This window comes from Microcaecilia unicolor, chromosome 1 (assembly GCF_901765095.1).
Source record: "Microcaecilia unicolor chromosome 1, aMicUni1.1, whole genome shotgun sequence".
NCBI classification, from domain to species: Eukaryota; Metazoa; Chordata; class Amphibia; order Gymnophiona; family Siphonopidae; genus Microcaecilia; species Microcaecilia unicolor.
In genome coordinates this window covers 251704431-251720713 of record NC_044031.1, presented here as the reverse complement: position 1 = coordinate 251720713, position 16283 = coordinate 251704431, and the positions used below count along the sequence as shown (strand labels likewise).

At 43.1% G+C, this 16283-nt stretch overlaps 1 protein-coding gene across 1 annotated transcript in view; it reads right to left on the bottom strand.

Annotated features, from left to right (window-relative positions):
- ITGA9 (integrin subunit alpha 9) overlaps positions 1 to 16283 on the bottom strand; it is a 686274-nt gene that overhangs the window by 468504 nt on the left and 201487 nt on the right. Inside the window, exon 12 of the mRNA XM_030205631.1 lies at positions 3328 to 3418. Within this exon, the coding sequence (XP_030061491.1) occupies positions 3328 to 3418 (91 nt within the window). The remainder of the gene's footprint in view (positions 1 to 3327; positions 3419 to 16283) is intronic.

Genomic DNA, 16283 nt, shown 5'->3' with positions numbered 1-16283 from the left:
ACCAACCTCTACTGAACCGACTGTTCCAAGTCAGAAACACACAGCCATGAGAGTCTGCGCATTGCTATACTTTGAGCAGAGATCATGGAAACCACGCTGAAGTTGTCATAGGCGTCCCTGGCCAAGAACGTTCGACACGCCTTCTGCTGCTTGGCCAGCTGGTGCACTGATTCAGCCTGCTCCGATGGGAGAGAGTCTGCCAAGTCCATCAGCTTGCGCACTGAGTCACGCAAGTACATGCTCGTAAAGAGCTGGTAATTCTGTATACTGGACACAAGCATTGAGATCTGGAACACCTTCTTCCCAAAAGAGTCTAAGATCCTAGCTTCTCTGCCTGGGGACACCGAGGCATAGTCTCTAGAACTGCTGGCTCTCTTGAGAGCGGATTCCACCACCATGGAATTGTGAGGCAACTGAGGCCTATAAAAACTAAGTGTGCTGTGGATCTGACACGGGGTGTCAATCTTCTTGGGCAGGTCAGGGACTGACAGAGTGGAGTCCCAGTTCCTATCAAGGACTTCCTTGAGTACCTCATGGAGAGGGACAGTCACAGCCTCCCTAGGAGGGGACTCATAGTCCAAGACCTTGAGCATCTTAGCCCTGGGTTTGTCCTCCACTTCCAAATCCACATCAGCCCTCCACAGACGTCGAAGGGGTACCGGCTTGGGTGGCAATCAACACTGGGGTTGTACGTGGTGCTGGCATTGGAGGCCGCATCACAGATTGAGGGCCAAGTGGGGACACAATGGGCTGTATGGTGGGCACAAGCATCCCCGATACCAAAACACACCATTGCAAAATGCCATTCAGCAGCTCAGGGAGCAAAGCCCGGATATGCTCATCGAGGGCCGGGTCCTGGCTGCCTGGAGACAGGTGCTTCGGCACCTCCTGGATAGAGAGTGAGCGATCCTCCAGGTGCCAATGCTTCTCAGGTACTGAATCCTTCAATGCCCCTGAGTCCCCGGTACCATCCATGGAGGACGACTGATGTCGAAGCTTCTTGGACTTTCCCTGAAGTTCAGCATTGAGACTCCTCGGTGCCGATATCGAATCCTCACGTAGCCTTGGGGTCGAGTCCAACGCTGGCCAGTCCTGGAAGCCCTGTCCAGCAGGCGGCGTCAAGACAGATGGAGACCCACTCAACACACCAATGCTCCCGATGCCGATGCAGTCTTTGACATTGATGCCGACGCCACTGACCTCGATGCTGATGCCGACGTTGAGGACTCAGATCTGGCTCAAAAAATCCTCTCGAGTTGAGGCTCTCTGGCAACTTGGGTCTGTTTCTTCATCTGAAGCACTGAAGACACCAAGAATGAGTGTCTTTGCCAGAGATCATCCGATTGCACCGGGAACAGCACTTAAAGCCACTGGTAGCTTTAGTGGGCATGGAAGGAAAAACCTCCAAAGCCAAACCAAAAGACGCGATGGTGCCTGAAAAAAGGGCAAGGCACCACAGAAAAATTCATGGGAAAGATCGACCGGAGAGCAGACTTAAATGCGGCCTAAACACGGAAAATAAAGAAACTTAAAAACTGGTAAAAAATATCTAAAAATGTACAGGAAGTGAAGGGGAGAAAATCCTGACAAAGCAAAGCAAAAAAAAAAAATCGCACAAAAAAGAAGCTGAAAAGGTACCAAAAAGAAGTTCTTCCAAACCGGACATGAACAGAAACTACAGACACAGTCCTCTCTTCACCACGGTAGAAAAACAACTGCGGTAACTGCGCCATTGCAGTGGGCGGAAAGGCACCCTTACATGTGTGGTGGAGCGTGCCTCATGCTCCACAAAGCTCTTAAAACTTGTTATAAAGCCCGGACCAGGCAACGCAGAGTCACGTTACACACTTACTACTTGTGAGAATTAATGCCCTGCTTGTCCTTGGAGAACTAAATGTATAGTTTATAAAAACCTACACCCAGAAACTCTAATTACATTGCAATGTTCTAGTATCTTTGTTTAATTTCTTAGGGGCTTTTTTGCTAAACTGTGTAAATTCTTGCACTTAGTGTGCATTAGTTGCAATAACTAGCGCACGGCAAGAACAAAGCTTCTGCGGTATGTTTATTAGTTTTTGTATATCGTCTTTTAAGATATGCTACCAATGCGGTTTACAAATGCAGGGCCCTGTTCAACATCTGCTCTACATTTAACATACAGAGTAAACAGTTGCCGCTTGGCACCACATTACACGCTGTGCCAGATAGTGCTCCATGCTGCCACTGCATGTAATGTGATGCGGGCCCAATCATAAATAAATTAGGGATGTTGGACAATTGATTATTCTGATGGCTAAAATTTTTAATCTTGAGTTAACTCTGCCTCCAACCCCGACCCGACCCCCCCCCCCCCCCCCGGGGTCCAGCAGCTCTCTCTCTCCCTTCCTTCCTCTCCCTCCAGGGTCATGGGCAGTGCCTGCAATGCAAGCAGACTTCCTCCACCAGCCCCAAGACTTTTCCTGCAGCTGCTTTCCACCTCCTCACTTGCAACTTCCTATTTCTAGGAGGGCAGGGTGTAGCTGCAGGAAGGCTATTGGGGCCAGCAGGTGAAGCCTGCTAGCCTTGCAGATGCTGCCCACAACCCAGATAAGTTTTAAATAGGGCCGGAAAGGGAGGTGGGAAGGGAGAGAGAGAACTGCCAGTCCAGCAGGGAGGGAGGGGAGGTCAGATGTACGGCACCAGCCCAAGCTGTTGATTAATCACAATTAAAAATGAATGCGTTAATTGTGTTAGTTAATGCAAATAATCAACAGCCGTAAAATAATTAAAGCATATGACTGCCATAGTCCCCCAAAACATACAATCTCCTCTCATGTCCGATCCCCCACCCAACACCTCCCTCTTTTCTTCCCTGCATAATTTGAAGGTTTTTCCTATAGCATTTCCCTTTCAGAATAAACACTAGTAGAACCTGAATCCTGGCTTCCCTAGTTCTCAGCTCGCTGATCTAACCTTTTAGGCTACTCCACAAAATGGACTATCATGTGTCCCCATCACCACAAACACACAGCGCACAGTTAAGGGGGAAGAGGGAATGCCAAAGTTTATGATCCAATGAATGATTCCAGTTCACACAAGGTGGTGCCCCCTCTCCCCCCCCCCCCCCCAAACTCTAACTACAGAAAAGGTCAGACACCTAAAGCTGCAATGTGCCATAGAGGTAAGAATCATACAAGAAAATCAACAGACCCTACCTCCATCCCTCAAGCAGACTGTGGCAACAGAAAATGTCAGCAGCAGCAGGAAAATTGCCATGCAGAGCTTTAAAGAACTTTAAATGCCTTCCAAAAAAACAAAGGAGTCAGAATTATCTCCTCTTCAACATACCTGGATACCCATTTCCATCCATATCAATTCCTCCTGATATGGACTGGCCAAACATCTGTAACAGTGGGTTTATCCTTTGTCCAGACAACCTCTGAAACAGAAAATATAGAACAAATAATCACGGGATTTGAATCAAATTGATAAAAAGGGATTCATGGCGGCTCTGTCTTTCACAGCATGCTTGGCCTCGACTTAACTTGAGGGCATAAGGTTGACGTCTATTCAAAACAAGAAATGCAAACCAGGAAGAGGGAAGCTTAGTGTGAGGAGAAGAATTTATTTACAGAAGACAGAGATTAGTCATTTATTCCAGTTCATCCTTCTTGTTGCCAGCATATATCCAAATAAAGTCTTTCAAAGCATATTATAGGCATACAGTGCATACACAGTGGACTGTGAAAACAAACAGCAGTATTAATACACTTTTGTTCTGATTTGTATTTCCTTTCCCAAAGGGGATCAGTGTTCAACACAGGGCCAGATTTAAATTGTGGATGCTCATAAAGTCACTAGAGAAGGTTCTTCCTGGATTGTCTGGCAAGCAACCCCCCCCCCCCCCCCCCAACTGTCCTTCCTCACCTCCACCACTGTACTATTGAGCAGTCCTGGTCCCACAGGAGCAGCAGGAACTTTCAGCACAAAGCCTGTGAGTGCCCACACAGTGACAGACCCTCTGTTGTCCTGTCCCTTCCGCCCACAGACTACTACTACTAATCATTTTTACAACGTTACTAGATGTACGCAGTGCTGTACACATATATGCAGGTACTTTCTCTGTTCTTAGAGGGCTCACAATCTAACTTTTTGTACCTGGGACAACAGAGGGTTATGTGACTTGCCCAAGGTCAGAAGGAGCAGCAGTGGGAATCTAAGTTGTCAGGATCAAAGCACACTGCACTAACCATTAGGCTTTTCCATGGATACCCATGTAAGGGGTGGGACCTGCCAGCATTCTAGAACTTGCAGACACCAAGCTGAATTCTCCTGTTGGAGTGACTGCTCTGGGGTGGTGCTGCTCAGCCTAGGTTGAGCTAATGCAGCAATGGCAAGGATCCAACACCTATCAAAAAGTTGGCACCACACAGGCAGGTGCTTACATTGCCAATGTCTGGTTTAATATTTTTAAAAGCTTCCCTACTTCAGCATAGCAATCAAAAGTAATTGCGGATTTGGCTTGCACTGATTCCTACAAGGACTCTAGCAGGCACACATTACAGAGACTTCTACTAGCTGGTCAGTATTCAAAAGCACTTATTTGGATAGCAGCACCTGCTATCCGGATAAAGTGCCACGGACCAGAATATTCAGAAGCAGTCTCCAGATAGTTCACATTCTGCCCAGGCACTGTCTTCTAGCTGGATAACTTAAGACTGCATACAGGCTGTCCTAAGTTATCTGAATATTGCCACCATCCAGATAAGCTCCAGCACTGCCTGCATTATCCGGATATTCAGCACTAGCTGCTATCTGAATAGTGGTGCTAAATGAGATTTCTCTGACCACTGCAGTCAGCATTTAGACAAAAAAAACACTGACCACAGCAGCTGAATATTGATCCAAGAATATATAAGCCTGATAAAAAGGTACATATTTGCTCCAAATAATATAGAAAGATAATAAATAGCAATGTTGCTCACCTAACAGGTTTTTCATAGACAGTAAGATTGATCAGACACACAAGCAGGCGATGTCATATTGTATTGCATAAAACAAGTGGGCAATGTCATCTGATGGCACAACAACAGAACTGCTCTCCCATAGCTCACAACTTTAGGCCTTTCCTACGCACAGTGGTCTCCTCAGCTACTCAGTTGCAAAGCATAAGTTATTAAGTGACTCTTGGGGAGGCATGAGGGACTGGGTGTGTGGTCAATCCTGCTATCGAAAATACCTAATATGGTAAGCAACATTCCTTTTTCCATCAACAAACAGGATCTAGTCAAGCAGATAAGTGGGTGATTCCCAAGTTTAGGGCTGCTCAATCTGTTTGCTGTTTTACAATTTCAAGAGCAACCTGCATTGACAGAATGAGTGTGTCCGCTCAAAGGGACGGAATGGCCAGAACAACTTAACCAAAGACACTGTCCTCAACAAGGAGGTTTGACTGAGAACAGAAGATGGCATGACGTCAAAACGTTGAAGCCACTTAGGTTAGTCTATGTTTCCCATTCCCTGCGCAGTTGTCGTTCTGCTTCTACTTAAAACAAAGCAAACAAACCTATGAGCTGCTGCATCCACGTTGTCGTTCTTGATTGTTGGTAGCATCTTTATTTAATCTCACTTATATTTTCAAACATGCCGGCTTGTGCACCATACCGATGTACACAGAGGAAGGATAATAACGGAATAACTTCTCATAGGTAGAGTAGTAATTTGTTATAAATTGTAATCAGTGTGTCATTTGGAGGGACTGGTTATAGGGAAACTCTAGCATGTGTTATATTGGTGCAGAGATGTTTTTCCCCTGATAAAGGGCCACTAAAACAGACATCATGTTAAGAGAATCAGGTGCTAAACATTCAGAGTTTCTATCTATCTATCTATCTATCTATCTATCTATCTATCTATCTATCTATCTATCTATCTATCTATTTATGGCAGTTATATCCCACATTAAACATGAATTAGGTTGAAACCTGGGAGCATTTAAAATCTTTTTTTTCCTGTACCTAGATCAAAAGAGCAAGACGGTTTGTGGGAACTTGCTCCTTTTGTTTTGTGGAATGCGGTGGTATATTATAAAAAGGCACTTAATATTGTTTATTACTACTATTTAAAAGAAAGGTATTAAATAATGAGAGCAGAGCTACCTTCATACAGAATCCAGAGTCAATCTAAATGTACCAACATTTTTCAGTTCTGTGATACATATTTATTTCTTCTTCAAGTTAAGTTTTTCAACAGCATTTATTTTTATTTATTTATTTATTGCATTTGTATCCCACCTTTTCCCACCTATTTGTAGGCTCAAAGTGGCTTACATAATTTTGTTAATACAATTAGTCCTGGATGTCAGGTACAGTTATTGTTATAGCGATATTAGTTAAGGGAAGAAGTAGAGAGTAGAAGGAAGGCATTTATTAGGTATAATAGACAGTAGGTTTTCAACAGTGGATTAGTAAGGTTCTGGGTTTACATTGTATGCTTTGTTGAAGAGATATGTCTTGAGGGATTTGCGAAAGATAGTTGTTTCGCTGATTGTTTTTAAGTTTCTGGGTAATGTGTTCCATAACTTCATGCTCATGTACGAGAAGGTGGTATCATGCATAGTTATTACCCAAATGCAAACACAATTATAATGCTAATTAATAAGTTTTGGATGTTACTGAATTCTCACTGTATTTCCAGTTTTGGCACAGTATAAGTCATCACAAGGACAAAATATAAGAAAACCATTTAGTTATGTTTACACAAATGAGAGATCTGCATGAAAGAAAATATTTATTTGTATTATTTTGGCCTATGAAAAACACTTGTCCCTGAAACATGCTCAAAACAGAATAATCCATGTATACAAAACAGATGAGGCAAACATGTGATTCCATGTGCCCCAATGAAATAAGAGTTTAATTTTACTTCCAAAAAATCTTTATAACCCCAGGCTTCCCAAGGCAGATTGCAACAACAGTTAAGATGAACCCAAGATATCCTCACTGAAATTTGGCCATGTATTACTGTATTGTATAGACTGGTGTAGAAAAATGAGCACAAAATACAGCTTTTATTAGTACTGTTTCCACCAGCTACAATAATTTTTGAAGCTGTTTTAGTGATAGTCAGTTTGGATTTCATGATATTTATATCTACATATGGAACGATTTCAAATAAATTAAAAAGCTTAAATAAGTTTTTTTAAAAAAGGCACTGCCTATTCAACTGGAACAGCTTTTGACTTTTACAGATGGACCATGCACATAGGCAGTGCATTATTTCTAATAATCTTTTACTATTGCTTTCAATTATTGTTTTGGGTGTACTTGTGACTCCACCTACTACCAGCAAGCTACGCCTACTGGCTTCAACCCATATAATGGGCTAGATAGCCTCGTACTGTCTCCTGTTCTCAATCTAACCTCCTTGGTCCTCAATTTAAGAATGTCCAGTGTGACAAGGAAAGTGTCAGGCATACTGAGAAACCCTTAGATTTCCTTCCAAAGCACTGTTCCTTTGATTCACTCAGCACAGGATAGACTTTGGTTACCATGGTGAAGGGGAGGAAAGAAGCCCAGTCCCTGAGCAGGCAGTTCCAGGATCTCCAGGAACCTCAGGGGCAGGGAAGCCCCTATCAGTACTATATTCTCCGCCCCAGAGTTTGACTGTTTCCAGCTTCTGGCTTACCCTGGTTAAGAGACCCTGTGTGAGACCTGAGAATTGGGACAGGAAGGGAGATGGAGGACAGCAGCCAAACAGAGCTGCCAAGGAGGAGACTGCAAAAGAAAGAGCCCATAAGGAACAGATTGGACTGGGACCCAGCTGGACAAGTTCCCCAGGAAGAAGGGGGTAAATAACCTGAGAAGGAATGGACAATCATAAAGTAAGTAGTCCGCCTTGTATTGTTACCCGGTAATTTGGGTGGATTTGTTGAGTCCTAGGCACCTCGCTAGGGTGGGTCTCTCAGCTACCATTTGGGTCTGAGAGGATGAGAGAGGGAGTGTGGCTCTCTGGAAGCCAGCTGGAGGAAAAGGTCCGTTCCTGAGCCTGCAGGATTTCTCAGTTACTGTCTGGATCAGAGAGGAAGAGAAGGCAGGGCTGAAGCTCGGGGGCCAGCTTGGAGAAAGGCTGTGGTCCCCAGCCTGCTGAATGAACACTTGACAGGTTTTCCCCTATTCCTGGGAGTTGGAAGTACTAAGCCTGGATTGCTGGAAGCTGCACACTGACCAAGGATGAATCAGAGGTGGGCTTTTCTAAATTAAAAGCTGTGTTTATCCGGTTCAGGTTTTATATGCAAGCAAACAGAAAATGCTGAGAACTAACAGGCCGATATTCAGACCGTAGGAGTTAGACTGGCTAACTCCCACGGTCGAGCTAAGCCTGAAAATTCAATGCCAGGCCGTTTCCGGTGACCGGAACTGAATATCCGATTTATTTTTGGCCGGTTTCAAAATAAACGGCTAAGTCAATATTCAGTGTTAGCCGGTTATCTTCAAACTGGCCAAAAGATACAACAGGTTTTCAAGCGGCCAAATATGGCAGTTCAACATCAGCAGATAGCCGGTTATACCGTGCGATATAACCAGCTATCCACTGTTCTCTAACTGGTGATATTCAGCAGGGGATAGACAGTTATCCCTTGCTGAATATTGGTGGATAGCCAGTTAAGCGTTATTTAAGCATTCAGCAGCCGTTCTGGCTGGTTAAATAGCGCTAAATATCAGGCGATAAGTTTGTTTTTGAATTGAGATTTCTTTCACCAATGGGCTGCACTGAACATATTTTACCCATTACTTTGCAGAGCTGGACATTTTGTGTTTGGAACCTACATGGACTTTTATTTGGGAACTTTTGGAGTTAGCAGGAAAAACCCTAATGGTTCAAATTTCCCCTATGCTCAGTATTTTAATTTATCCAACCAAAGGAGGTGACACTGGAGGCTTTCCAACAGGGCCAGCCTAACCATTAGGCACGACTAGGCGTTAACTTAGGGCTGCAGCTTCTGAGGGGCAACTGCAGACAAAGCAAAACAATGGGTTCTGACAGTCACACTAACTCAAAAAACCATCAGTGCATGCCCACCTGTGTTCTGCCTCCATTGAAATGTATTGTGAGCTATCACTTCCTATATTTTCTAGTTCTACTGTTATTGGCTCTTTCTGAGCACATGTTCTTTGCTCCTACTGACTTATGTACTTTTTTATTGGCTCAGACTCGGGCTTCATGCCTGCTGGGTAAGCAGTCCCCCTCAAGAGGAAAGCAAGAGAAGAAGATCTTATCTTGCCTGAGCCCTGCAATCCTTCTGCTCTCAGTCCTCTTCAAAATCCCTGAGGGTGCATTGTGTTTTACCAGTATTATATAACAGTCACCAGCAAGCTCTGTAACTGATTTCCCAACCTCTCCAGTCTAAGGGCACTGGATTGAAGAACAGACTTCTGCATGGTAGTGCTGTCTGATTCGCCGATCCGTTTCCCCCCCCAAATCATTTTTTTCTCACCACCTTTGCGCGGCATGTGCACCTCCTATGCCTTCACTGTACGCCACCTTCCCATCTTCCACTTCGGCACCCCTGTCCCCCACACCTATAAAATTGGAAGGATGCAGTGGCCCATCCCCTCCACAGTATCCACATTGCCACCTTCCCCTTCGATGCCCCTCTCCCCCATGAAGGATGTGGTTGGCTGGGCACAGAGCACAACAGCGCTTTTGGATTCCACAGCTCCATGCTGGAAAAGAGCTCCGAGAGGAGTCACAATCAAATGACAGAAGGTATGTGTGCAGTCTGTGTACTGTGCAGTGTGTACATTTTGTTATTCCTATGTGTGTTCTTGTGCAGTATGTAGGCCTGCCTAAATAATGCATCTAGTTTTGTATCCATTCCTGACAGTCCCTCAAGCCCAGCCCATTTGGAGAACCAGGACTCAAAAATTCTTTATAATTGTACACTATTTTGTGATTTAATAAATGTTCTTTTATGCAAGCTGCTGTGTACAAGTCAAGTTGGTCATTGTTCTAGCTTGTGTCATTGGCATTGTATTGTGCTGAATATATTGTAAACTGCTTAATTGTTTGAATATAGAGGTTTATCAAGTGAATGGGACGGAATGTTTTGTTTGTAGGTAGGGGTACTGGAGGAGAAGTACCCATAAATTAGGGCACAGCCGCTATTGTCTTTGATATAGTGTTAGAGTTCTATTAAAGAACAGAAAGGGGCTTAATGCCGGCCCTTGCAACAGGAAGTTGCGTCAGAGAGGGCCGGATGCAGCAGACTGGGAAGGCCCTGGAGTGCCTGCCTGTGTGAATCGCGGATGTCCTGAAAATGTAAGCTGCAAGCACTGCAGCGGCAGCGGGGGAAGGAGAAGGAAGCAGCATTGATCCTGGACCTGCAGGAAAGAAGGTAGCGAGCGATGCTGGATTTGGGGAAGGCAGAGTGTGCTGGATTTATTGGAGGAGAGGGGCTGCAGGGAATGGTGTGCTGGACTTTTTGGGAAGAGGGGGCTGCAGGGAAAGGGAGACCTATGTGGTGGTGGTGGGGTGCTCTGAACCGAAAATGTTTGGGAACACCTGGCCCATTCTAAGGCTCTCAACAGATGTTATGCCGTGCCATCACGTCAAACCTTAATGATCGAAGCTAAATATGATGAGATGACCACCTGTGTTTTGAGTCAGCTTCAAAGTCTGAGATACGTAAGCATTACCACAGACCTCTGGACCACCAGAACCATGGCGGCTTATATTACAATTACGGCATATGATATAGATGATAACTTTCATGCAATAAATGTTGTGCTGGATACACAGTACATGCCAGAGAGACATAAAGGTGACAATATAGCAGAAGGCTTGGAAAGTGCAGTGAAAAAATGGAAGTTAGAAGGCAAAATATTTGCAGATGCTACGGATAATACTGCGTCAATGAAAAAAGCTGTTGGGAAAGGTATTCGAAAAGGAATCTGTACCACTCACCGTAGCTGCTTTGGACACACTCTGCAGTTATGTGTGGAAGATGGGTTATGGGCTCATCTAGCAATCTATGATGTCATTAATAGATTCTGTGATATTGTCAGCACTTTCCATCACTGTACTATCCTCACTGAAAGTTGGAAAACTGCTTAAGAAACGCTGGGAATGCCAGTGAAGCAACTAATTGGTGATGTGAAAACACGTTGGAACAGTACTTGCATTATGTTACGAAGTGCAGCTGAATTGCAGCAACCCATTGGTTTAGCTTTAAGCAGCAGTAATAAAATCACAAACAAAGCTGTACCTGCAGCACTTGACTATGATCTGGCCCACAAACTCATTGATGTGTTGCAGGCTTTTGAAGAAACCACAACAATTTAACTCACTGATGTGTTGCAGGCTTTTGAAGACACCACAACAATTGCATTTGGAGAACAGTATGTTACTGTGTCTGTTGTTCAGCCACTGGTTGAACACCTGATTAATTCAATCAATGTAAGGTACGGGGAAGAATCAGGAGAGGAAGTTGATACCGATGATGACATTGAAACAGACTCTGTTACTGAAGGTACAAGAAAAAGTTACTGCATAGTATATTATTTGATAATTTATACAGATTAAGCAGCTTCCTGGATCCAAGATTGAAGTCAACCTATGGTAAAGTATCAGATGCATTGCAGTTGCAACTCAAGAGATCGTAAAAATGCAAACCACAGATGTACCATAGCCAGTCGGAGGTAGCACAGCCTCTATGGAGATTTGGGAACACAGGATGTGGATAAGCCTCAACGCAAACGTTGTTTCTGGGAAACAGTGGAAGATACCACTATTTCAGCTAAGAAAGCCAGGCTTCCATCACAATCAGACTATGACAGTGATATTCGAACCACATGCAGTGTGGAACTTGCCTGCTATAAACACAAAGATCAATTGGAAACTAGCGGTGATGTTTTTAATTTCTGGCAGCAAAGACAAGTGAAACTGCTGCTAGTGAACAGGTTTTCACAGAAATTTCTGTGTATGCCAGCCACTTCTGCACCTTCGGAATTTTTTTCTGCTGCTGGACAAATTATAGCTGCAAGACACAGTTGTCTGAAGCCAGCCAAAGCGGACAAAATGATTTTTCTCATTAAAAACTGGAAGATGTAGGACCCGACCTTACTTCCCTTTTAACATTATGTTAGACTGCCTGCTCACACTAAGTTGTTCATATTAAACTTAGTCCTTGTTCAATTGCTGCTGCCGGTTTGTGTTACTCTGTCATAATAGTAGTACAAGTCTGAGGCTATTGGCCCCTCTATTTCAGTTAAGCTAAATCAAATTGAACAGCACTACTGCACGGGCAGTGACTATTTCAGCAGCATCTCAATTTTAAGTGTTTATTTTTGAAATATTTGCATTAAAGAACTGAATGAAGAGTCAAGTCTGTTAAGATACTGGTAACTCCTTGCCAAGTAAAATGAAGGTGAGACCAATTCAGGGGAAACAAGTTAGATGCTTAGTTCTGATTTCCAGTGCTAAGACAGTAAATGTGGGTGACAGTCCTAAATTTAATACTGTACTAGGCTGCGTATTTGGTTTGCTATTCTCTAAACATGTTACAAAATATTACAGGCAAAAAATTCAACAGGAATTAGAGAGAATTAAAAGTCTTTAATTACTCACCCACCAGCACAGCATCAGTTATCAGTTGTAAAGTTATGACAGACTTACAAAATCTAACATTAGTACCTCTGGTAATTATAAGTAATTATACTAATTATATAAAGAAGAGAAAAGGGGGGAAGAAAAGTTTGTTCCTCATACAAAGGTCACAGAACAGAGAGAAAGAAAGAAAGATTCTTAGATATAGAGAATTAGTTTCTATGAAGGGGGGAGAGCACCCCCTTGGGAAAAACTAGGCATGCTTGGAAAGAGTGTAAAAACAATACTTATTATCACTTTTCAGAAACAGTTTGGCTGAAAAGTTTTCTAAATTTAATCACCCTTCAGGCTCTCAACTTTGTTTTTATTAGATATTAGCTAAAGTGGATGTGAGCTAATATACAGGAGATCTTAGGGCTAGATTCACTAAATGGCACCCAAAGACAGGTGCTGTAAAGGGCACTCTGCGCGGAACAACCTTTACAGAATATCAGCTTAACGCACATTTCACGCCTAACTTGGGGTGCGAGCATTTATGCCTGTCAAAGGCTGGTGCAGCCCGACTGATGGCAGTTAGGCGTGCAAATGCAGGTATTCTATAACATCATGCCTAATTTCTAGGAATGGCCCTGACTCACCCATGCCCCTTCCATGGCCACGCCCCCTTTGGACTTGTGCACTATGAAATTTAGGCACACATGTTATAGAATAGGGCATAGGATAGATCTATCCTTAACTCCTAATTACTGCCAATTAGGTGCTTGTTAGCACCAAGAATTGTTTGCTATTGCCTATTAGCTAATTAGTTTACATACAGATCTGTGCTCTATGCCCAAAAGTGCACACCCAACTTTGGGTAATCTATGCAGCATCTGGGGGTAAATGTGGATCTCCTGTACCTCAAGCTATCAGAACAGAGTCACATGGTGGGGGGGGGGGGGTGACATGCCTGGGCTGCAAGGCAGTAGGGGTTGGAGGAAGATGTTTATTTGTAGGGGTGAGGCCTACTAGTCACAGAGCAAAGCAGAAAGGTTTCGTTTCAGAGGCTGTTTCCCTTCCAGGCCTCATTAAGGAGAATTCCTTCTTCTTCTGACATGAGCATTGATGGCAGAGGAAAGAGGAAAAACGGTTTAAAAAAATGATGGGGGTAAAAATCCTTACTGAAATAACCATACAAAGGCAAAGATGAATTTCTTACTTTTGTTCTGCACTGTATATAGCACATCATTGTCCAATAAAAATAAGTACAATAATGCTTCTGATCTATCATTTAAAAAAAGTGTCTTTGGAAAATTCCATACACTCCCCTTTTTCTCACACGCTGCCTTCATGCACAGTGAAGGAGCACTTCTGCACGTCCCTCACAGGGCATTTCTTAGAAGCAATGACTGCACACCCGCTGGAACCTCAGTGCCATGATAAAAACTACAGCACATTTCCTGAACAGGATGCGATATTGAACTAGCACATTATCCTGGTATCTGCTCTATAATGACAAGAGTCCCTTTAAAATGCAAGCGTGTTAATAAATAGTTAAAGATCCAGCCAGACAGCCATTTAAATCAATTAAAAATAACGTCAAGCTTCCCATATCAATCACTGTAGAATAGTCTTGGGAGACAGCATCCCTTTAAAATCAAGCTCAAAAGGATGGGGGTGCACCAGGAATGAGGAATGACTATCAGCTTGACATCCTGTGACAGGAAACACACAGAGCAGGCAGGGGAAAAAAAACAATCACCAAAAAAAAAAAAAAATCACTTTGAACAGACAAGACCAGAGTGAAAAATCAACACTTCTTACTTCATAGGTCTAGGATGGGTGATTTTAAATTTGCTGCCTGCAGACACCGAAATAACACATCTCTACGCTCACTCGTATTGTACCAATGCAGAGATAACAGAGCTTTCTTATGTGTTGTCAGAACAAAAATCATGATCCTATTCTGGCTCCCCTTCTTATCAAATGCTAGAAGCTATACAGAATGCTCAGCATGGTTTGGAGAAGATAGGGTACTAAACCGCTAGAAATGCCCCAGATCATACATGTTTGTTTAGATAAGTTTCATGGGGGAAAGATTCTCTGAAGAGAATTTATTTATTTACTTATTTCTTCATTCTTTTATGTTACCAACTGTAGTTTATCAACAACACTATAATCCCTTTTGGGTGTGCCACCCGAATTTTAGTTTTGGTGCCAAAACTGGCCTGAAATTCCAATTCGGCAGTGTTTTGGTTTAGCACCTTAAATAAATATGTGCTCATTTGTTAGATGTGTGTGTCTAAGTTCCAGGTGATATGAACGCGCCTTTTTGTCAGCCTCTCCCGTAAATAAAGTACGTGTGTATCACCGGAACGTAGGCGGACATACTTCTGCCAGCTCTACCACACCTAACTTATAGGTACATAATATCATTATTACCTAGCTTCTAAGTGCATATTATAACTATTATTCCAATCAGAGGTAGCTACTATACTTCATAGACCTCTGTATACTCCAGTAATAACAGACAGTGTTATGGTGTGAGCTGGTAAACCTCAGTAACAACGCACTGTGTTTAGTCATCTTATACACAGTGTCTTACTTATTGCAGTCCTTACCGGTTTGTGGCCACCACTACTCTGTACAATTTATTATCCTGCAAAATCTCATTGAATGGTTTAAACTACTTTATTCTTTTCATGAAGATGAAGTATACTGTCATGAAAAGTATAAAGTGGTTGAAATCATTGAATGAGATTTTGTAAGATAACAAGTTGTACAGGGTAGTGGTGGCCAGAAACCGGTGAGGACTGCAATAAGTAAGACACTGGGTATAAGACGGCTAAACACAGTGCGTTGTTACTGAGGTTTACCAGCTCACACCATAACACTGTCTGTTATTACTGGAGTATACGGAGGTCTATGAAGTATAGTAGCTACCTCTGATTGGAATTATATGAAATCCAGCATTTAACTACAAATGCCTAGGCTATTGGTTATTATAACTATTATGCCATAAAGGAAAGCAGGTGCCTCTGTTCCTTTATAGAATAAACTCTACCAGGCGCCTATTTATAGAATTGCCCCCTAACTGCCAGGAACTGCCCTGCCCAAAACAGGCTATAGTGTTGATACATACACTATATAGTATTTGGTATTACAAGTCACTTCAAGGAAGCAATAGTTTTCATTTTTTCTTTTTCAAATTCCATTTTCTCAAGAGGTACACTACACGGCTAGGAGATCTTCTGGAAAAGAACCTGCCCTTCACTTTGGGCCCCTTTTACAAAGGTGTGCTAGCATTTTTGGCATGCACTAACCATGTAGATGCCCATAGGAATATTATGGGTGTCTATATGGTTAGCGTGTGCTAATTTTTAGTGCGTGAAAAAAAACGCTAACACACTTTTGTAAAAGACCCCCTTAGTTAGATATAGGACTGCCCATGTCACCTTGATAGTTAGAGCCTGTTTGGATTTCACTCCATTGCATCTTGGACTTGTCATTCCAATTTCTCTTACAGAGGCAGAACTAGACACACATTCATTAAATGGGAGAAAAGCCAGGTTTGGCTCATTCCATGCCGATCGCTCATTCCATGCCGATCATATGAAGCCAAGGTTTTCGACACGTCATCAAATTTAAATACCAGAAAACTGAGCAGCCCTATGGCCTAGTGGTGGCCCTGCAGAACACCTATGTTTGACTCGCTAATC